Here is a 21650-nt window from a genome sequence, read left to right as displayed (position 1 = left end):
TGACTTGACTTCACACACACCCACACACACACCTTAAAACCAACCAAAGCAGGCATCATACTTTTTTTTTTTTTTACAGTATAAAAGAAAAAAATGTATAAAATAAAATAAAATAAAATAAAACAAAACATAACAACAGACACAAAAAAATCATGGCAGAGTAGATACTGAGCCCAAGAAGAAAAAAAAGAGAGAGGGGCATTGTTTTTTTTCTTCACAATTTCATTTTGCAAATAATAAACACATGAGAGGGAGGTTTCCCATCTATATCTATAACACTCCCCACACACCCCCCACCCCTGCACTCCCCCTTCAGCTTTCCGCCCTGGACCGTTTGACAAGTCAGACTGAAAAGGAGCCAAGAAGACCAAAAATGCCCGAATTTCCAAGTCCTTGATTCCTATCTCAACAGCCTCTCACTGCCGGTTATACACACAGCATGCTGAAGAAGAGTGTTGCTGTTGTTGACGATGACTTGTCACCAAAGATTTATGCGAAGGTCAAATCAATTTAGCCCCTTTTTCATGCTTGCACTTGGAAAGGAGTATTATTTCAAAGCCGATGTTGCAAAATCAGTCAAAACAATGTTTGTTTTAAGCCAAACAATGACCCACTGCACATGTTGACTGATAAGATCATGACCAAAAATCTTTAGAATAAGGAAGACCAGTGCAAAGCTCTATACGCAGGATATGTGTCCATCTCGATAAAATGTTAATCAAATGCGTTCTGGACTTTTGATGATGAGTTTAAATGACTAAAGAAAATTTCCCAGAAGTTTGTATACATATGGTGTGTGAGCATGCCTGTGTGTATGTGTGCGTGTGTTTGTGTGTGTGTGTGTGTGTCTCACTTGCATTCGAAAAGAAGTATGTTTCCCTGAAATGCCAACCCTCTCATCTCCTTTGTTTCAGACTTATGACTCATCTTGATTCAGATTGTCGGGTTGTTTTTCTTGTTTTGTTTAGGAAAATGTCGGTCAACAATCAACAACAATACTGCTTGCACCATGGAAACTGCACACACACACACACACACACAAACCAGACAGACCTGAACGATTTCAGATCAAGTGAACTATTTCAGGGTCAATGTTGCAAATCAGTCAAAACAAGGATTCACATGTAGACTGACAAGATCTTGAAAAACAAAATGCAGAGAGAAAAATAATATCTTTGGTAAAAGGATGAACAGTGCAATCCTCTATACATAGGCTATGTGTCCATCCTGATAAAATGTTAATCAAATGTGTTCTGGACTTTTGATGAATGTAAATGACTTAAGAAAAAGTTCTGGAAGTTTGTGTGCCTGTGGTGTGTGAGCATGCATGTGTCTGTGTGTGTGTGTGTGTGTGTGTGTCGCTTGCATTCGAAAAACAGTATGTTTCACTGAAGCGCCAACCTTCTCATTTTCTTTGTTTCAGACTTGTGACCCGTCTTTTTTTTCTTTTTCTTTTTCTTTTTTTTTGTTGTTGTTATTTGTTTTGTTCTGAAAAATCACATTCAATACTCAACAACAGTACTGCTTTCATCAAAGAACAATACGTACACACAACTCAGACAAAAGGATCTTTGGAATAAGGATGAACCGTGCAAAGCTCTAACACAGCATAGAATCCACCTTGAAAAAAATTTATTAAATGTGTTCTGGATTTTTGATGATTAGTTTTAAATGGTACATGAAAAAGTTATGGATGTGTGTGTGTGAGTGTGCATGTGTGTGCATGCTTGCTTGTGTGCATGTGCACATGCTTGCTTTTGTATCTGTGTGCTTCTCTGTGTGTGTGCCTGTGTGTGTATGACTCTATCAAGGAACTCCAGTTGGAGGCAGTACAGACACAGCCACAGATGCATGCCAGCGTCATTGAAGAACCAGTCAAAGACACCCCATAAACAAAGAAACAAGGTAACACACAGAGAGGAACACAGACACAGACGCTGCTGAAAAGAATCTTACCTTGGTGGCCACGAAGACATACAGCACAGCCTTGCAGGAGGTGAGCAGACACAGGATCACCTGTAGGACCCACAGTGCCAGGGGCCGGTGCACCCACACTATGACATACCTGTACAGACACAGCAGGTATCTGATCTATGACATACCTGTACAGACACAGCAGGGGCCTGATGGCACTTTGACATACCTGTACAGACACAGCAGGGGTCTGATGGCACTTTGACATACCTGTAATGACACAGCAGGTATCTGATGGCACTGTGACATACCTGTAATGACACAGCAGGTATCTGATGGCACTTTGACATACCTGTACAGACACAGCAGGGGTCTGATGGCACTATGACATACCTGTAATAACACAGCTGAGATCTGGTCACACTATGACATACCTGTAATAACACAGCTGAGATCTGGTCACACTATGACATATCTGCAATAACACAGCTGAGATCTGGTCACACTATGACATATCTGTAATAACACAGCTGAGATCTGGTCACACTATGACATACCTGTAATAACACAGCTGAGATCTGGTCACACTATGACATATCTGCAATAACACAGCTGAGATCTGGTCACACTATGACATACCTGCAATAACACAGCTGAGATCTGGTCACACTATGACATACCTATAATAACACAAAAAAGATCTGATGGCACTTTTGTGTGCCTGCAGTAAGACAGCAGTGATCAAACCTAATGGCACTATCAGAGTTTGAACAATATAGGCACCTAGCAAAAAGTGATGGATCCATTGTGCAAGTTTTTTTTGTTTTTTTTTAATCTATCTGGATACAAATGCAGCATTGTCTTCACTTTTTTATTACAGATGAGTACATGTACACATGCAGCTGTATGGTGTGTGTGTGTGTGTGTGTGTATGTGCGCGTGTGTGTGTGTATTTGTGCACATCTATCATGTGTGTGTCTGCATGTGTGTGTGTGAATATGTATATGTGTGTTTGAATGTATACTTGTTCACATATATCATATGTGTTTATGTGTGCATGTGTGTGCGCGCACATGTGTGTACATGTGTGCATGCGTGCATGTTTGCACAAACAGCTGAGGGTATGGATGCTACATAAGTGAAGATACATACTTTAAAAAAAAGTGCCTGTATGCATGAGCAAGAGTGTACCAGTAAGCAACTCAATGTGTATGAGCAAGAATGTACCAGTAAGCGACTCAATGTGTATGAGCAAGAGTGTACCAGTAAGCGAATCAATGTGTATGAGCAAGTATGTACCAGAAAGCGACTCAATGTGTATGAGCAAGAGTGTACCAGTAAGTGACACAATGTGCATGAGCAAGAGTGTACCAGTAAGCGACACAATGTGTATGAGCAAGAATGTACCAGTAAGCGACACAATGTGCATGAGCAAGTATGTACCAGAAAGCGACTCAATGTGTATGAGCAAGTATGTACCAGAAAGCGACTCAATGTGTATGAGCAAGAGTGTACCAGTAAGCGACTCAATGTGTATGAGCAAGAGTGTACCAGTAAGCGACTCAATGTGTATGAGCAAGAGTGTACCAGTAAGCGACTCAATGTGTATGAGCAAGAGTGTAGCAGTAAGTGACTCAATGTGTATGAGCAAGAGTGTACCAATAAGCAACCCAATGTGCATGAGCAAGAGTGTAGCAGTAAGTGACTCAATGTGTATGAGCAAGAGTGTACCAGTAAGTGACTCAATGTGTATGAGCAAGTATGTACCAGTAGGCAACTCAATGTGTATGAGCAAGAGTGTACCAGTAAGCGACTCAATGTGTATGAGCAAGAGTGTACCAGTAAGCGACACAATGTGCATGAGCAAGTATGTACCAGTAAGCCACTCAGTATGCATGTGGGTGTACATGTGCATGTTAGAGCAGAGGGAGGTGTGCTAGTGTGGGTGTTGAGTGTGCAGTTACAGGGACAGTGGGAGGAGAAGGGCAATGGGAAGTTGAGTGGGGTGTTTGGGGGCTGGGGGCTGGGGGGGGGGGGAGCAATAGCTGAATAGTTAAAGCGTTGGAATTTCAATCTGAGGGTCCGAGGTTCGAATCTTGGTGGCGTCTGGTTGGTAAAGGTTGGAGATTTTTCTGATCTCCCAGGTCAACATATGTGCAGACCTGCCAGTGCCTGAACCCCCTTCGTGTGTATACGCACGCAGAAGATCAACTACGCACGTTAAAGACCCTGTGATCCATGTCAGCGTTCAGTGGGTTATGGAAACAAGAACATACCCAGAATGCACACCCTGAAAACGGAGTATGGCTGCCTACATGGTGGGGTAAATAAACAAAAACGATCATATACGTAAAATGTTAAATGTTACATGTTTGTCTGAGTGTGTATGTGTGTGTGCCTGAAATCTGATTGAATGACACAGGAAATGAATGATGAGCGCCCAATGGCAGTCGTCAGTCGGCTCTACCCAGGTAGGCAGCCTGCTGTGTAAATGACCCTGTGTTTGTAAAGAGCTTAGAGCTTGGTCTCCAACCAAGGATAGGTGCTATATAAGTATCCATATCATTCATCAATCAAAGCACACCCACATGGTTCAGTGAGTGTGCCAGTTACAGGGACAGTGGAGGAGGAGGGCAATGGGAAGTTGAGTGGGGTGTTGGGGGGCGGGGAGGGGGAAGGGGGGGTGAAGCACACCCACATGATTCAGTGAGTGCACCAAGATGCGTGCGCATGCGGCTGTGTGACAGACAGGTGAAAAGTTTCTCGCTCAATCAACTGTTTGTCATTTCAAAGCCTGACCCGTGCGTTGGGTTCATGTGCAAGTCAGACATCTGCTCCCTTTAAATTCATTTTTTCTTCCTTTTTTTATATATATTTTTTTAAAGCAGATGTCATGTAGCCTATACAGATCAGTCCACATGTGGTGCCACATAATTATATGGATCTGTTTGCATGCTTCGATGCCTCCTTGAAATTTAACGTCTCAAAACAGAGAAGTCACAAACGAAGCTTCACCTTTCTCTCTCTCTGAAGTAACCTTATCTCCCAACAGCTTCTTCCATTTTCTTTCCCCAAATCGGTGAACTGCATAGCTTGAACTTAAAGCCCCTTAGGAATGAATGGTCTACCCTATAATCACACACACGGCCAATTTTCCTTTTTTTCATTTCCTTGGACTGCAAGCTTTGCTTTCTGACATCTTTGTACCTGCACTTGGTCCTCCTTTTCTTTCTTCTCTGCGACTCACACTGAAAGGCCCAACAGGAAATGGGGACTGGGTGGGGGGGTGGGGGGAGTGACAAGAACTGAGCCAGAGGCCTGAAGGTTTCAAAAGGCATGACAGATTGGGGGCCTTCCCTCCCCGGAACAGGTGAAAAGTTTAAGAACACGACACTGACAAGGTCCTTTCATCCAAACTGAACTGAAAACGTTATTCTCTCTCACAATTATACACGGGTGCACATGCACTCATGCATAAACACATGCATGCACGCACGCACACACACTCACACATTCTCTCTCTCTCTCTCTCTCACACACACACACACACATGACACAGCTAATTGTGTGCATACAGACATCTGCAATGAAAAAGTTTCGAAAATGCTGCATTTGTATCCAAGTAAGTCAAAAACTGCCACAGTGAATAAACATGTTATGCCTGTTAGAAACACACACACACACACACACACACACACACACACACACACACACACACACACAGTGACAAACACACACACAAACACTCATGAACCACACTCCTAAGTTTTCAATGCACTTAGAGCAGCAAGAAAGAGAGGCAAGAGTCCCTGCACAGGACAGCACCATACCAGTTGATATTGGTGGAGGTGAACACAGAGCTGCTGGAGTCATCCGTCTCATCAGAGGAGCACGGCTGTCCCTCACTGCCAACACACAAAGGTAACTTCCACATCAACCCATGTTTGTGGAGAACCACATCATTTCTACACCAACCACACACACACACACACCAAAACCCACACAAACAAACACACATATGCACGCACGCACACATGCACACACAGGAGTCGTCCGTCTCATCAGAGGAGCACGGCTGTCCCTCACTGCCAACACACAAAGGTAACTTCCACATCAACCCATGTTTGTGGAGAACCACATCATTTCTACACCAACCACACACACACACACACACACCAAAACACACGCAAACAAACACACATATGCACGCACGCACGCACACATGCACACACAGGAGTCATCCGTCTCATCAGAGGAGCATGGCTGTCCCTCACTGCCAACACACAAAGGTAACTTCCACATCAACCCATGTTTGTGGAGAACCACATCATGTCTACACCAACCACACACACACACACCAAAACCCACACAAAAAAACACACATATGCACGCACACATGCACACACAGGAGTCATCCGTCTCATCAGAGGAGCACGGCTGTCCCTCACTGCCAACACACACAAAGGTAACTTCCACATCAACCCATGTTTGTGCAGAACCACATCATTTCTACATCAACCACACACACACACACACACACCAAAACCCACACAAACAAACACACATATGCACACACGCACACATGCACACACAGAAGTCATCCGTCTCATCAGAGGAGCACGGCTGTCCCTCACTGCCAACACACAAAGGTAACTTCCACATCAACCCATGTTTGTGGAGAACCACATCATTTCTACATCAACCACAAAAACACACCAAAACACACGCAAACAAACACACATATGCACGCACGCACGCACACATGCACACACAGGAGTCATCCGTCTCATCAGAGGAGCACGGTTGTCCCTCACTGCCAACTCACAAAGGTAACTTCCACATCAACCCATGTTTGTGGAGAACCACATCATTTCTACATCAACCACACACATCCACACCCACACAAACACACATGTATATGCACGCACACGTGTACATGCACACACGCACACACAAACACATGCACATGCACACACACAAACACACATGCATATGCACACATGCATACACAAACACACACGTGTATGAACGCATGCACATGTGCGCGCGCGCACGCACACACACACACACACACACATATTGACTGTGAGGAATTGAGTGAGTAAGCTGAGGAGACACGTTGCCCAGGAATCACACACACTGAAGCAAGAAAAACCAAGACATGTTTAAACACTCATAATAAGCAGAAAAATTGTCTATTTCTTGAGAAAAAAAAGACAAAAAAGAAAAGAAAAAGACACACAGACTAGTTTAACTGACATTTGAAAAATGTTGTTGTAATACTTGTTCTGTGTAAATGACTTTATACTTTAGTTTTATGCATTTCTGGTGCTTCACTATTTTGTCACTTCCTGTCAATGGTGGACATCTTATTTAGCTGGTTAAAGGCTGATACTAACTCACTAAGTTCCGAAAATATGACAAATATTTAAAAAAAAAAAAAAAAGAAGTAGGACAGAGGATCCATTAATAAACAAAACAAAAAAGTGGGAAAACGTAGGTGGTTTAAAAACCCACAAAAAAAAAAAAAAAAAAAAAAAAAAAAAAAAAAAAATTCCAAATCAACCCACACTTGGAAAAAACAACAACATTATTTGCACATCAGGCCACAATGCGAACAACATTATTTCCACATCAAGCCATACTGGGAAAATCATTATTTCCACATCATCCCACATTGGGAACTAATTATTTCCACATCAACCTTTGTTTGGAAAGCATTTCCACATCAACCCACAGTGGGAACTATATTCTTTCCACAACAACCCACATTATGAACAACATTATCTCCACATCAACTCACACTGCCAACACCATTTCCACATCAACCCACATTGTGAACACCACCATTTCCACATCAGCACAAACTGGAAACAAAAGTATTTTCACATCAATTGTATTCTCTTCCCTCCTCCTCTGGCAATCATTTACTGATAATCAAAAGCAATCATTTGCTGATAACCTAAAGAAATCATTTACCAATGACCTAAAGCAAAGTTATCAGTGGTTTTTAGATACACTTTTCTTGTTTCTTCATGCATTCTTCAACCTAAGATGTGGAGTGTAAAATTATAGGGTAAAAATCAACAACAACAAAAAACAGAAGACAGAAACAACAAAAAGCAAACAAACCTGCTGTTCCGTTCAATTCAATATGGAGAATATGTAACAATACATGAAAGACAAAACCCCTGATACAGTGCATTCCAAAACAGAACTACAGCAGTGTCATGCTGCAGAGAAAAGTTTCACAGAATCTGTCTCTATTACCAAATGTACCGGAGTCACAAGGAATATTGGGGGGAGGAAAGGTAAGTTTCACAGAATATGTCTTTATTACCAAATGTACCAGAGTCACAAGGAATATTGGGGGGAGGAAAGGTAAGTTTCACAGAATGTCTTTATTACCAAATGTACCGGAGTCACAAGGAATATTGGGGGGAGGAAAGGGGGGTGTGGGGGGTGGGGGGGTTGGGATAGTACATAACAAGATACGAACATAAATCAAAAATCATACACAAACACAGATACAGAAGAAATTTGGATACATACAAGTGCATATCAATAAAAAAATTAAAAAAACCAACTTGTGCATACTCACACATGCACACACACACGCATGCACACACACAGACTCACTCAAACACACACACACATGCACGCACGCATGCACACACACACATACGCACACACACACACGTTTGAGCAGAAGCTGCATATTACATATGGATGGGGCTGATGACTAGATCTTCAGGCAGATGGTTGTTGATTGCACAATTCTATTTATCATACTGGGTTTGTTCAAGAGACAGGGCATTGACTGCTTTCATTCATCCGACCAGGTCCAGCAAGAACCAATGCTTCAGCTGCTGCTGAGACTTAATTTCATGTTCATTTATATATACTTGTAATCCCCTTTCCCCCCAAAATGGACTATTGTCTTTATGTCATATCTTTTAGTTCTTAAAAAATAATCCAGGCAAGTGATTGTTATTACTTTCCCAATTATACCTATAAATTGAATAAAACAAGTTTAAAAAAAGGAAAAAAGAAGAATAAATACAAACAAGCAGTAGGTGAAGATTTGTTCGGTGTTTACCACCTCAGCTTCAAGGTGGATCACATTTCTGCACACTTGCTCTCCTCCACTCCCTCTCCTTTTTCTTCTGCATGCAAGGGCTGCTTCTTTAACATGCACTGGTTTGTTGAAGTCAACACTTGCGACATCCCACCACAGAATGAATGTAGTGTCACTGCAGTGGTACCTCATTGACAGCTTAGTGTTTTGTGAAAGACTAGGACTCTCGAAGTCTAGAGGACGCTCAAGCTGTAGGGGGCAAAATTGCACTGGATCTTCATGCTGAAGCCATTGGAGGCTAGTTGGCCTTTGGGGGACCATCCTAACACTGATTGTACTGAAGCCCTCTTGGCCAAGAGAGTGGGGAAAAACTTGGGCAAGACACTCTCCATTGCAATCAAATTCTAGCCCAGAGAGTCGAGACAGCAGCTGCCTCCTCTGCTGTGTTGATCATAGTCAGACATGACAGACTACTATGCATAGAGGCTGGAAGATTCTTTTGAAATCAGACATGGCATGAGCTTCTTTCTCTAAGACTGTACTTCCTGCACACACTATTCTGAAAAAGACTGGTGTAAAATATTTCATTTGTTGAAAGACAGACTGAAACCGATGTGTTTTGAATGCACTTGACACTGATGTCTTTCAGAACTGGCAGAGGACAACAAGAATGGGAAATCAAATCTACAAAACAGCTGCATATCAGTAATCTACACGTTATAAGCCTATTTCTTGCTCTCACGCAAAACAATGAAATACAACTTCCAACTCATTTTACGGTGGCTGGTGACAAATCAGTCTTTTTTTCTTTTCTTTTTTTAACATGTAAAACTTTCTTTTTCTCCTTCTGCTTCTTCCTTTTTTTTTCTTTTTTTTTTTTAAAACCATCCATGTGTATGTGGCCATGCCATGTTTTACAGTATATGCACACTGTTTCTGTTCCAAAACACCCCAGGATTACACTTATAATATGGACCTTTACAGTCGTGATACAACCTCCATGGTCAGCTAGGGTATATGCCAAATGAAGAAACAGTGCGTATTTTGTTATCATCCACATGCTCAAACCACCTTGAAACACCTGGGTCGACAAAACGAACAGAAAAGGATAAAGATCCTGTAGCCTTTTTACAACCATCAAGGCAGTGAATTCTTATTCATTGTGTCAAAGGCTTGGCATAGTGTATGGGAAGGCAGGGCCCAACCTCTCCTTCCACCATTATAGCACTCCCCAGCTGGTCAGGCACCCCACTCACACCTGGGCAGAGAGGAAAATGGAAGTGTCTTTCCCAAGGACACACAAAAAACCATGCTGAAAAAGGGACACTGAACCCTGATCAGTAGTGATCACTGGATCGACGGGCGCAATAGCCGAGTGGTTAAAGCGTTGGACTCTCAATCTCAGGGTCCCGGGTTCGAATCTCGGTGACGGCGCCTGGTGGGTAAAGGGTGGACATTTTTCCAATCTCCCATGTCAACATATGTGCAGACCTGCTAGTGCCTGAACCCCCTTCGTGTGTATACGCAAGCAGAAAATCAGATACGCACGTTAAAGATCCTGTAATCCATGTCAGCGTTCGGTGGGTTATGGAAACAAGAACATACCCTGCATGCACACCCCCGAAAGCGGAGTATGGCTGCCTACATGGTGGGGTAAAAACGGTCATACACGTAAAAGCCCACTCACGTACATACGAGTGAACGTGGGAGTTGCAGCCCACGAACGCAGAAGAAGAAGATCACTGGATCAGAAGTCCAACGCCTAACCGCTTCTGCCAAGGCGGCATAGACTGAACCACGAGGTTGTAAACAACAACAAAAATAAAACAAAACTGCATTTCAACATGGAAGTCAAGTGCTTTTCAGGTAGGACAGAACAGACTCGCCATGTCAGTAAAAAAGCACTCAAATACTCATGTTGATCCATGCCAAGCCCTCCTCACATTGTTTTTGTCCTTAGCAGTGAAAGAGAACATCAATTTCTTTAGTCTACACTAGTTGTTATCACCAGATAAAAAGATTGGTGTGTTATCTCTCTCAGTCAGCCGCTGTACACATTTGTTTTCTCTGTTTCAAAGTAACCTCATGAAAATGTGAAGGTTTCCAAAGGACCTTTCCTCAAACAGTCACCACTATTACTGACTTTTCCCCCTTTATTCCTGCATACATAAAGCAGCATCAGATGATTCATTATCAGTTTGCTTTTTATCTTCTTGTGTGTGTTTTTTTTTTTTTTTTTGGGGGGGGGGGGGGGGGGGGGGCCTATATACCCTTATTTTCCCCGCAGTCTTTTATTTGTCCCTTTATTTTCATTTTCTTGGGGGTTTTTTGTTGTTTTTTGTTTTTTGTTTTTTTGGTCTTATCTTTTCTCTTTTTTTGGTCTCATTTTATTTCTTTCTTTCTTTTTCTTTTTTTCTGCACATATACTTTTCTCTTTTTCTCCCTTTTATTTACATCCATTCACTCACAGTTCTTTGTCTGTTTGCTTCTGTATTAATGGACAATACACTTGCATGCAACATTTTAGTGTTAACTGAGTTTTCACATTGTTTTTGATTGTTCTAATGTATTTTCTGTCAGTTTGCCTTGTCTGTTTCATTCGTCTCTCCCTCCTCAGTCATCCTTTGCTGTGTATTTTCGTATTATCAGCTGTGTTTACTAACACATGGTAATAGTTCACCCTTTATCAACCATTATCATGTAATAGTTCACCCTTTATCAAACAGTATCAGATTTTTTTTTCTGATCTCCTTTCAATATAGGGCACTTAAGTGTCAGATGCTTTCCTCTTTGGGGTAGACATTTCATTCCTTTATCTCTAATGTATTCCTGTCTGGACCAAAGCTAAAATCTTGAATCACTTCAAACATTTTTTTTTCTTTCTTTTTCTTTTTTTTTTTTTTGGTCTTGTTTTTTTCTGCCCAGCTGATGGGGAGAATGTGTGCTAGTTTGTATGTGTTTGTAAAAAATGTGTGTGTGTTTGTGTGTGCATGTGCATGTGTGTGTGTGCAAGCACACATGTGCATGTGCATATGCATGTGCATGTGTATTTGTTTGTGTCTGAGTACATAACTATGTGTGTTTCATATGTGTGTGTGTGTTTGCATTCTTTAGTTAAGCGTCTTTTCACTATTGGTATTGTCGTGTGTGTGTGTGTGTGTGTGTGTGTGTGTGTGTGTGTGTGTGTGTGTGTGTGTGTGTGTGTGTGTATGTGTGTGTATGTGTGTATCTGTGTTTGGGGACAAGGGGTGGAACACTTGCTTCCGAGTTGGGCGCATTACCACTCCATTGCTCCACCAACATGCTGGCGGGTGCATGCATGCATGTGACTGTTCAGCTATCTTAAAAATAATAATAAGGTCTCCATCTTCTTAATGTCTGTTTATTTCATTTAATGTTTTAAAGAAAAGCACCAGAAAGTTGTTTTTCTTCTTTTTTGGTGGGGGAGAGGGGACGGGGGTGGGAGGGTGGGGTGCGGTGGGCGTTTCCAACTTGGAAAAAGCATGACAGGATGCATGCAGTTTAACACATTTTAAACACAGACAGGGTTGTTCTCCCCTTTTTTTTCTTTTCTTTTTTTTTCTCGCTGTTTCGCCCAGCCTCCCCACCACCTACACCAATGGTCACCATGTGTGTGGAAACAGGGAACAATGGGACTGTTGAACTCTTGAACAACCAGCTTCCAAACACTTCCAGGTCCCTCAAAGCAACTGAGCAGATGGAAAGCATACATAGCAACTCAAGCGTGCATGTGTGTGTGTGAGTGTGTGCGTGTATGAACATAATTATGTGTGTGTATAATTGCGTGTGTGTGTGTGTGTGTGTGTGTGTGTGTGTGTGTGTGTGTGTGTGTGCGTGTGTGTGTGTGTGTGTGTCTGTGTGTGTAAGTGTTATATGCATGTCTTATGTTACATGTATGTGTGTGTTGGTGTGTATGTGTGTGTGTGTGTGTGTGTGTGCCGTCTCAGGTGTGTGTGTGTGTGTGTGTGTGTGTGTGTCTGTGTGTGTGTGTGTGTGTGTGTGTGTCTCTCTCTCTCTCATTCACTGTATTTCAATCAGTCACTCATTCCCTCTGACTCTTCTCACTGACTCTGTCTCAATCAGTCAGTCAGTCAGTCAGTCACTCACTATGATTTTCACCCAATCTGTTTCTATCAGTTCCTCACTCACTCTCAATCACTTGCTCATTCACTCCCTCTGTCTTTCTGTTAGTCAGTATCAGTATTGATATCATCACCATCACCATCACTCACTCATTGTTTCTCTCTATCAGTTTCTCTCTCTCTCTCAGTCACTCACTCTCTCACTCTTTTTAACATCAAAGCCGCCCCCCTTGATCCCCGTCCCACCCACCACCACCACCAACACCCACCCACCTGAGCAGGTCTGTGACAGCCCCATCAAGCTCTCACCCCTAACCCTCTCCTATCCCCCCCCCTTCCCCCCAATGACCTGCGCCCCTCCCCCCCCCCCCCCCACACACACACCCACCCCCACCAGCCCATAACCTGGTGAGCTCAGCTCAACACAGGACAAAACAACAAAGGACCAATTACCCACTGAGACATCCGAGACCCATCAGGTCAGAGGCATAGGAAGCAACTGCCCCCCCCCCCCCTCCCCCCACATACCCCCCGCCCCCCACTCTCCCAACCTAGCCCCCAAAACACTTTCTACCCCCCCCCCCCCCCAACAACATGTAACCTACCACACACCTGCCACCACAAACACCACATAACATTCACAAGTCACTGCTAAAAACAACAACAACAGCAACAACCCCCCCCCCCCATCCCCCACCCTGACCCCACCCCTCCCCCAGCACAAAAATGGATACAGCCATCCCTAAATTTGATTGACTACCTGTCAGGCCAGTGTGTGTGTGTGTGTGTGTGTGTGTGTGTACTGTCTAAGGTGTATGCATTTGTGTGTCACTATGTGTGTGTATGGGGGGAGAGGGTTAGGGTGGGGGGGGGGATGTTGGGGGGAACACAGCTACCACAACCTTCTCAAGTCACCATCAGCATGGCCCCACTCAAGAAACAACAAAAACAACAAAGAAACAAACAAAAAATTCATCCCTTCCACATGTAAGTGGATACAGCTGTCTCCTTTTGATCAACTAACTGCCAGTCAGTGTGTGTGTTAAAAAATGCATTTCAATGTAAAGAGATGGTTTTAGTGTTATTTTCTTCAAAATATTCATGTTTCAGTATGCTCTGAGCATGTGTTTCCCTTCTGAGACTCTGGCCTTTTATTCACTCCATGAGTGTTGTTTATACAGTTCAGTTTATTAGCTGTTTTTCATGTTTGTTTTCTTCTTTACCCCAAAAGGAGTGAAAGAAAGTAAAATCTTGAATCTTGTGTGTGTGTGTGTGTGTGTGTGTGTGTGTACACTTGCATGTGTATGCAAGTATTAGTGTGTGTGTGTGTGTGTGGGGGGGGGGGGGGGGGGAGAGAGAGAGAGAGAGAGAGAGAGGGAAAGAGAGAGAGAGAGTGTGTGTGTGTCCATGTGTGTGCATGAGTGTGCTTGTGTGAGCGTGTGTGCACAAGTGTGTGTGTTTGTGTGTGTGTGAGTGTGTTTGTGTGTGTGTGTGTGAGAGAGAGAGAGAGAGAGAGAGAGAGAGAGAGAGAGAGAGAGAGTGTGTGTGTGTGTGTGTGTGTGTGTGTGTGTACTGCAGGGTGGATGGGGAAGGAAAAGACACAGAACACAGAGGTGGACAGGACAAGACAGGAGGACAGGACAGGACAGGCCCCCTGGTGTCATTGTGTCACTCACTCTATCCATGCTCTTCCGCCTTGGGGTTTTTCACTGAATCTGGCAGGGAGACACAGCAGTAAAGATGCTTACTGTCGTTCTCCTGCCAGTTTTTGTGCGACTAGAAATTCACAGTCCATACCAGTTTTTAATCGCAAAATTTTAAAACTCTTCTTTTGAATTACAAGGGTTAATACCAGTTTCTTTATCACAAAATTTCAGAACCATTCGTTTGAATTCCAGGCTCCATACCACTTTTTTAATCACAAAATTTCAGAGCTTTTTTCTTTTTTTTTTTTTTGTTGTTGTTGTTTGTTTTGTTTTTTAATTCCAGGGTACATACCAGTTTTTTCATCACAAAATTTCTAGACTAATTTTTTTTTTCTTATTTCAGGGTTCATACCTGTTTCTGCTATTACACTGATAAAAATGGTAATTTTGGTTGGAAAACTTTTTTTTTCTTCTCAAAATAATGACTTTTGCTTGATTTGTCTTCTGCTAAGCAGATGCCTGGCTAGCAATAGAACCCAACACGCTAGTCAGGCACTGTTTACCTATCCGAGTGGATTTATTCTACAGAATTTTGCCAGAGGGCAACACATACATTGCCATGGCTTCTTTACTTGGGCAAAAGTGCAAGACCAGGATTCGAACCCAGAATCTCATGGACGCTGTATAGGCGGATAAGCGTCTTAACCATACTGCCACCTTCCTCTTAAAAAACCAGAGTGTGTAGAAACTAACCACACTCCATCCTCTTGTGTGAAAGAGGTAAAAAAAAATATATATATATTAAAGTGACTGGGCGAGCAGGAATAAACTGGACAGACAGAGAGAGAAACAGAGAGAGGTGAGAGATAGGGGGTGGGGTTGGAGGGGGGGGGGGGGGAGAAAAGGGGAGAGAAAGAGAGGGAGAGGGGTAGAAAAATAGTGAGAGAGAGAGAAAGCGAGAGAAAGAGAGGGGAAAGAGCGCGAGTTTGTTCATGAGAAAGAGAGAAAGAATGAGTGAGGCAGCAAGAGCAAGAGATAAAGAGAAAGACAGACAGACAGACAGATAGACAAAGACAGAAAAAGACAGAGACAGACAGTGTGTGTGTGTGTGTATGTGTGGACACAAAACCCTGAAATGGATTGCATTTCATCAGCTTCTGTTACATGATATTTATACTGATAATAAAACCCTGCAGAGAAAATGAACTCTCTCCGTAGGAAGGATAAAAGAGGTGATAATGGCAGGGTTACAGTGCTGCTGACATCATTAAAAGTGTTCCAAACGGAAGGTTGTCACATTGAAGAGGTGGGTGAATACCACTTTTTTTAAACACGAAAACTGTCCACTAGATCATTCACCTACCCACTGGATAATATCAGATGGGTTCTCTGTGCGGTAAAGAAACGAAGAGGACTGGTCATCCCAAGTGAGATAATGTATATAAAAAAAAATATATATGTAATATATAAAACATTGTAAAGACTGTGTTTGTAGCTCTACGTAGCTCTGTGTGTGTGTGTGTGTGTGTGTGTACATGTCTTTGTGTTTCGTATGTGTATGCAAAAGCATATATATGTGTGTATATGTGTGTGAAGCTGACAATGCATTACACTGTTACAGTCATTGTGAATAATGACTGTATCATGTTTCATCTGTTCAAGGAAATCTAGAAGCAGACTGTTGCTGGAAGTGCCCGTTTACATACAGCTGTTTATATCCAGCATATGAGAGAGAGAGAGAGAGAGAGAGAGAGAGAGAGAGAGAGAGAGAGAGAGTGTGTGTGTGTGTGTGTGTGTGTGTGTGTGCTGCAATATTCACAACAGGATGAATCAAACAAATTTTCCCACATTCGTCACTCTCTCACTGACAAATCCACATCCACTTTCATCAAAGCATCTAGCCTTCATCATTGTGCAATTCGATGTACTTATGGTGCAATACACATATTTTCCTTGAAGCAGTCATCTTGGTGACAACTGTTGTCGATTCATTTACAACATCCTGTCACAGTACATTGTTGAGAAATGTCCACTGGATAATGTTGTTGTTGCCACATCAGTTGACAGTAGAATGGAGTCATTTTGTTTGCTCTGGGTTTTGGTTCGGTTTTGCTTTATTTGTTGTGCTGGAATTTCTTTTCATTTCTGATTTTATCACAATACAGAGAAATGTGAACATGCTGCATAACTGTACTGCATTGTGCTGTATTGCATCACACTGCATTGCTTTGCATTGTATTGTATTGCGCTGCATTGTGTTGTGTTGTGTAACTTTTAGGCATAACATATTGTATTGTATTTTATTGTATTGTATTGTATTGTATTGTATTTTTGGGGGGTACAGTTTGAGCTGCTCTCCATAGGAAGAGTGCCTCACCACAACATAGAGCCACCCCTTTTTTTCTCTGCATGTGTAACATTACTGATAATGGACATTAATCTAACTCAGTGTGATTTTCCAGAAATACTGCTCAAGGCAATTTACATTTCCTTTCAATGGGTGCAATAGTGGTTAAAGCACTGGACTTTCAATAAGAGGGTTCCCGGTTCGAATCTCGATAACAGCACCTGGTGGGTAAAGGGTGGAGATATTTCTGATCTCCCAGGTCAACATATGTGCAGACCTGCTAGTGCCTGAACCCCTTTCGTGTGTATACACAAGCATAAGATCAAATATGCACGTTAAAGATCCTGTAATCCATGTCAGCGTTCGATGGGTTATGGAAACAAGAACATACCCAGCATGCACACCCCTGAAAACGGAGCATGGCTGCCTACATGGCGGGGTAAAAACGGTCACACACGTAAAACCCACCCGTGTACATGCGAGTGAATGTGGAAGTTGCAGCCCACGAACGAAGAAGAAGAAGAAAACATTTCCTTCCCTACCCCTCCTGCCCCTTCCACACCCCCTACACAGAGAAACACATGCTAGAATACACTTGCACACAACACCTCCACTGCACAACCACCCACCCTCCTACAACGCCCTCCGGAGGACATATCCCTGCAACATACACAAATGCACAGACACTTTCAAGCACCCGGCCACAAACAGATGACAAATGGCTTCCACACCGTAAAACATATGGAACCAGGTCATACCAAAATAGCAGTACTGGAAAATTACTGTTCTTCGAAAAGATGTGTTTTCAAAGCAGGCTTAAGAGAATTTTAGCAAGTCATAATGTTGCAGTTCTTCTGGCAGTTTGTTCCACAATGAGGGGGCCTGAAAAGAGAAAGATCTCTGACCCTGCTGCTTGTTCTTCATGACAGGGATTTTTAACAGCCTGGTATCAGACGCAGAATGAAGGTGACAAGTTGGAATGTAGACTTCATGGAGGTCAAAGAAACAGCGAGAGCCAGAGCTTGTGATGGAAGAAAACATCAGAGCAGAAAGCTTGTTTTCAATTCTTTTTGATGACAGTGGAAGAAAGGACTAACATATTCAAATTTGGAGGATCTGAAAATATGTCCAGCAGCATTATTCTAAACTCTTACTCTTAGTAGTTTGTCAAGTGAATGTTTTTGGAATGCTGGAAACAAGAGTTGCAGTAAACAATCCTGGACAAAACAAAAGCACAGACTAATCTTTTGGTTGCTTCACTAGACAGAATGGAACCATTTCTTCGCAATTCAAGATAAACTGATTTGCAAATGTTAGAAATGTATTGCTGAAAGGACAGCAAGTGGTCAAGACTGACATCAAGGCTCTGCACTGATTCACTGATTGGGAGACCGGTATAACAGTGTCGTTAACTAGAGGAGAACGAGGGAGAGACGGGTGGGTCCTAAATTTCTTGAGACAGACACGTAACAGATCAGTCTTTTCAGTTCAACCAAAAGACCAGCACCCAGACCACCCCTCAAGGTCTGGTGGAGGAGCATGAGGGAGTTAACAAAAATCCTAGGCCGTCTGAAACTCTAACCCCATTGGCCATTCACCTCCTAGCTGGACATGTCTGATCACCAATCTCCATCAACTTTCCCTACCTGAACCACCCCCACCTCCACCACCCCCAAACTTGCCAGCAACTCCCTATTCCCTGCCCCTCTCCCAAATAATGTTCACTTACCAACATCAGCAACAGAGGAGGATCCTGAGAATAGTAGGGATATGAGACAGCATTGTATAATTACCTATTACAATTGAGCCCAGATAACGAGGAACGCTGACCCATATTGGGCACACACACACACACACAAATGTGCACACGCACACACACACACACACACACACACACACACACACACACACACACACACTCTTAATACCAAATACAATAGATTAGCATCCAGACAGACAAGAGAGAGCGGCAGAAGAAGTTGAGGGGGGTGGAAGGGAGGGAAGGTGGGGATGGGGGGAGGGGAGCAGAAACAGAGACACCTGCAGACAGACAGACAGAAAGAGAGAGCAAGTAAAAGAAAGAGAATGAAATGGTACATAAAACTGTGTGTGTGCACATGCGTCTTTGTGCAACTGTGCATGTGTGTGTGTGTGTGTGTGTGTGTGTGTGTGTGTGTGTGTGTGTGTTCATGTCTACTTTCGCCTGTGTGTGTGTGTGTGCGTGAGTGAGTGTGTATTTGTGTGCAAGCGTGCCTGTTTGCGCCTGCATGTACACATACACATGTGTATGAGAGTGAAGAAAGCACACACAGCTGAACTATACGATGTAGATGGTTCACATGACATGTCTGTCCTCACAACGCCACACATGGAGTGTATACACATGTCTGCGACGATTAAGCAACACTGCGAGCGACACCCTAACACACTGCTCTCACCCACAAAACCTCTTCGTGGAATTATAATGAGATGCACATGTAACTGCCAGTCACTGTCACCGTGCAAACCGCCACCAGTGAAAGACTGCTAAAAAAATAAATAAATAAAAAATAAATAAAAAGATAGGAAAAATAAAAGAATTTAATTTCTCACTTTACGCTCTCCTATTCTGACTGTACCATGTGCATACCACCAGTGACTGTCACCTTCAGAATTGCCAAACAGCTCAACAACAACAACAAAAAAAGTCTTTCTGGCTCAAGCCTGAACCTTCCACTGTTGGGCTCTGTGTACGTATGTGTGTGTGTGCGTGTGCACGTGCGCATGCATGTGTGTGTGTGTGCATGTGATCACATTTGCATGCGCATGCGTGCGTAGGCATTTGTGCTTGCGCGCAAGCATGTGTGTGTGTGTGACAGAGAACGTGTCATGTGGACAATGTTCTAGGACCTTCCATTTCTACCGCATGTTTTCTGACTGTTGTGCATACATACATACATACATACATGATAAGCAAGCCATCTGACACTGGTCCAGCTGGAACAAGCCACCGACATATCTTTCCTTCTTTTTATTAACATAATAAAACGCAGCTAAATTTTAACTAGTGTTTATTTTTGATTCTCTGTTGTTGATGGCGGTGGTGGTGGTGTTTTTGTTCAGTTTTTGTGTGTGTGTGATTCTGTTACTGGAGTATCTGGCCAAGGTCCTGACTTAGATAAAGGTACACTTGGTTGGAAAGGTGTCATGTTTAGATCATGTTATCTAAGTTCAATGTCTGCTGCTCTTACACTTGTTTGGCGTTAAAGATATCTGTACAAAAAAAAAAATTATGTACATGTATGGGTTAAAACACGCAAAATTTGTTTGCACCGTGAGTGTATGCATTTAGGTTTCTACATGTGGATAAACAACAGAGGAAGTAATTTTCATAAAGAAGGAAAGGAAAATTTTGGTGAAGCGACACACACAGACACACACACACATCAAGATCAACAACAGCAACAACTTCTTCACATTGTGTACAAAACAACAATAATAAAAACAATAACAACAGCAATCATTTAAAGTTATTTCAAACAACCCCACTTTTTCTGCTGTTGTGTTTTTTTTTTTGCTTTTTTTTTTTTTGGCAGGGGGGCAGGGGTGGGGGAGCGAGGGGCAAATAATGATATGATAATAACAACAGCATGTGTTGTCTGCTGTTGTTGCTTTTTTTTGTGAGTTCTCTTTTTTTTTTTCTTTTTTTTTTTTAAAGTCAACTTGAGAAAACAGACCACTTCAAAGTCGTATGCTACAATAAATCACATCAAGTGGACAAGTCGAACATTTCTTTTGCATTTTCCCTGCACAAGCATTCAGGGCAGAATTCCGGAATGTTTCTCACTGACACATCCACCTAACCTCCTTCCCCCCTTCCCAGGCATACCTCCACCTCCCTTGTGCTACACAAAGGTGTGTGTGTGTGTGTGTGTGTGTGTGGCTGTGTGTCTGTTTGTCTGTGTGTGTGTGTGTGTGTGTGTGTGTGTGTGTGGCTGTGTCTGTGTGTCTGTTTGTCTCTGTGTGTATGAGTGCATGTGTGTGTGTGTGTGTGTGTGTGTGTGTGTGTGTGTGTGTGTGTGTGGCTGTGTCTGTTTGTCTGTGTGTGTGTGTGTGTGTGTGTGTGTGTGTGTGTGTGGCTGTGTCTGTGTGTCTGTTTGTCTCTGTGTGTATGAGTGCATGTGTGTGTGTGTGTGTGTGTGTGTGTGTGTGTGTGTGTGTGTGTGTGTGTGTGTGTGTGTGTGTGTGGCTGTGTCTGTGTGTCTGTTTGTCTCTGTGTGTATGAGTGCATGTGTGTGTGTGTGTGTGTGTGTGTGTGTGTGTGTGTGTGTGTGTGTGTGTGTGTGGGTGGCTGTGTCTGTGTGTCTGTTTGTCTGTGTGTGAATGAGTGCATGTGTGTGTGTGTGTGTGTGTGTGTGTGTGTGTGTGTGTGTGTGTGTGTGTGTGTGTGTGAAATTCACTTACAGTGAACTTCCTCAGGCTTTGACACTCTGCATCAGAAAGCAATACATGTTTGCCCCAAGTTTCTTGGTATTAACAGCTCGTACAGGATGTCAGCTTTTCCATCTCTAACTCTATAGGTG

The 21650-nt window shown here is 42.8% G+C and overlaps 1 protein-coding gene across 1 annotated transcript in view; it reads right to left on the bottom strand.

The window, feature by feature from the left end:
• Nucleotides 1-21650, bottom strand: part of LOC143290707 (potassium channel subfamily T member 2-like) — a 116015-nt gene that overhangs the window by 79132 nt on the left and 15233 nt on the right. The window contains exons 4-5 of the mRNA XM_076600222.1: nucleotides 5745-5819; nucleotides 1957-2065 (exon numbers count right to left, since the gene is read on the bottom strand). Coding sequence (XP_076456337.1) covers nucleotides 1957-2065; nucleotides 5745-5819 — 184 coding nt within the window. The remainder of the gene's footprint in view (nucleotides 1-1956; nucleotides 2066-5744; nucleotides 5820-21650) is intronic.

The sequence above is a fragment of the Babylonia areolata genome, chromosome 16 (genome assembly GCF_041734735.1).
Source record: "Babylonia areolata isolate BAREFJ2019XMU chromosome 16, ASM4173473v1, whole genome shotgun sequence".
NCBI lineage: Eukaryota > Metazoa > Mollusca > Gastropoda > Neogastropoda > Buccinidae > Babylonia > Babylonia areolata.
Note: the sequence above shows the minus strand (reverse complement) of the source record. Positions and strands in the feature narration are given on the sequence as shown.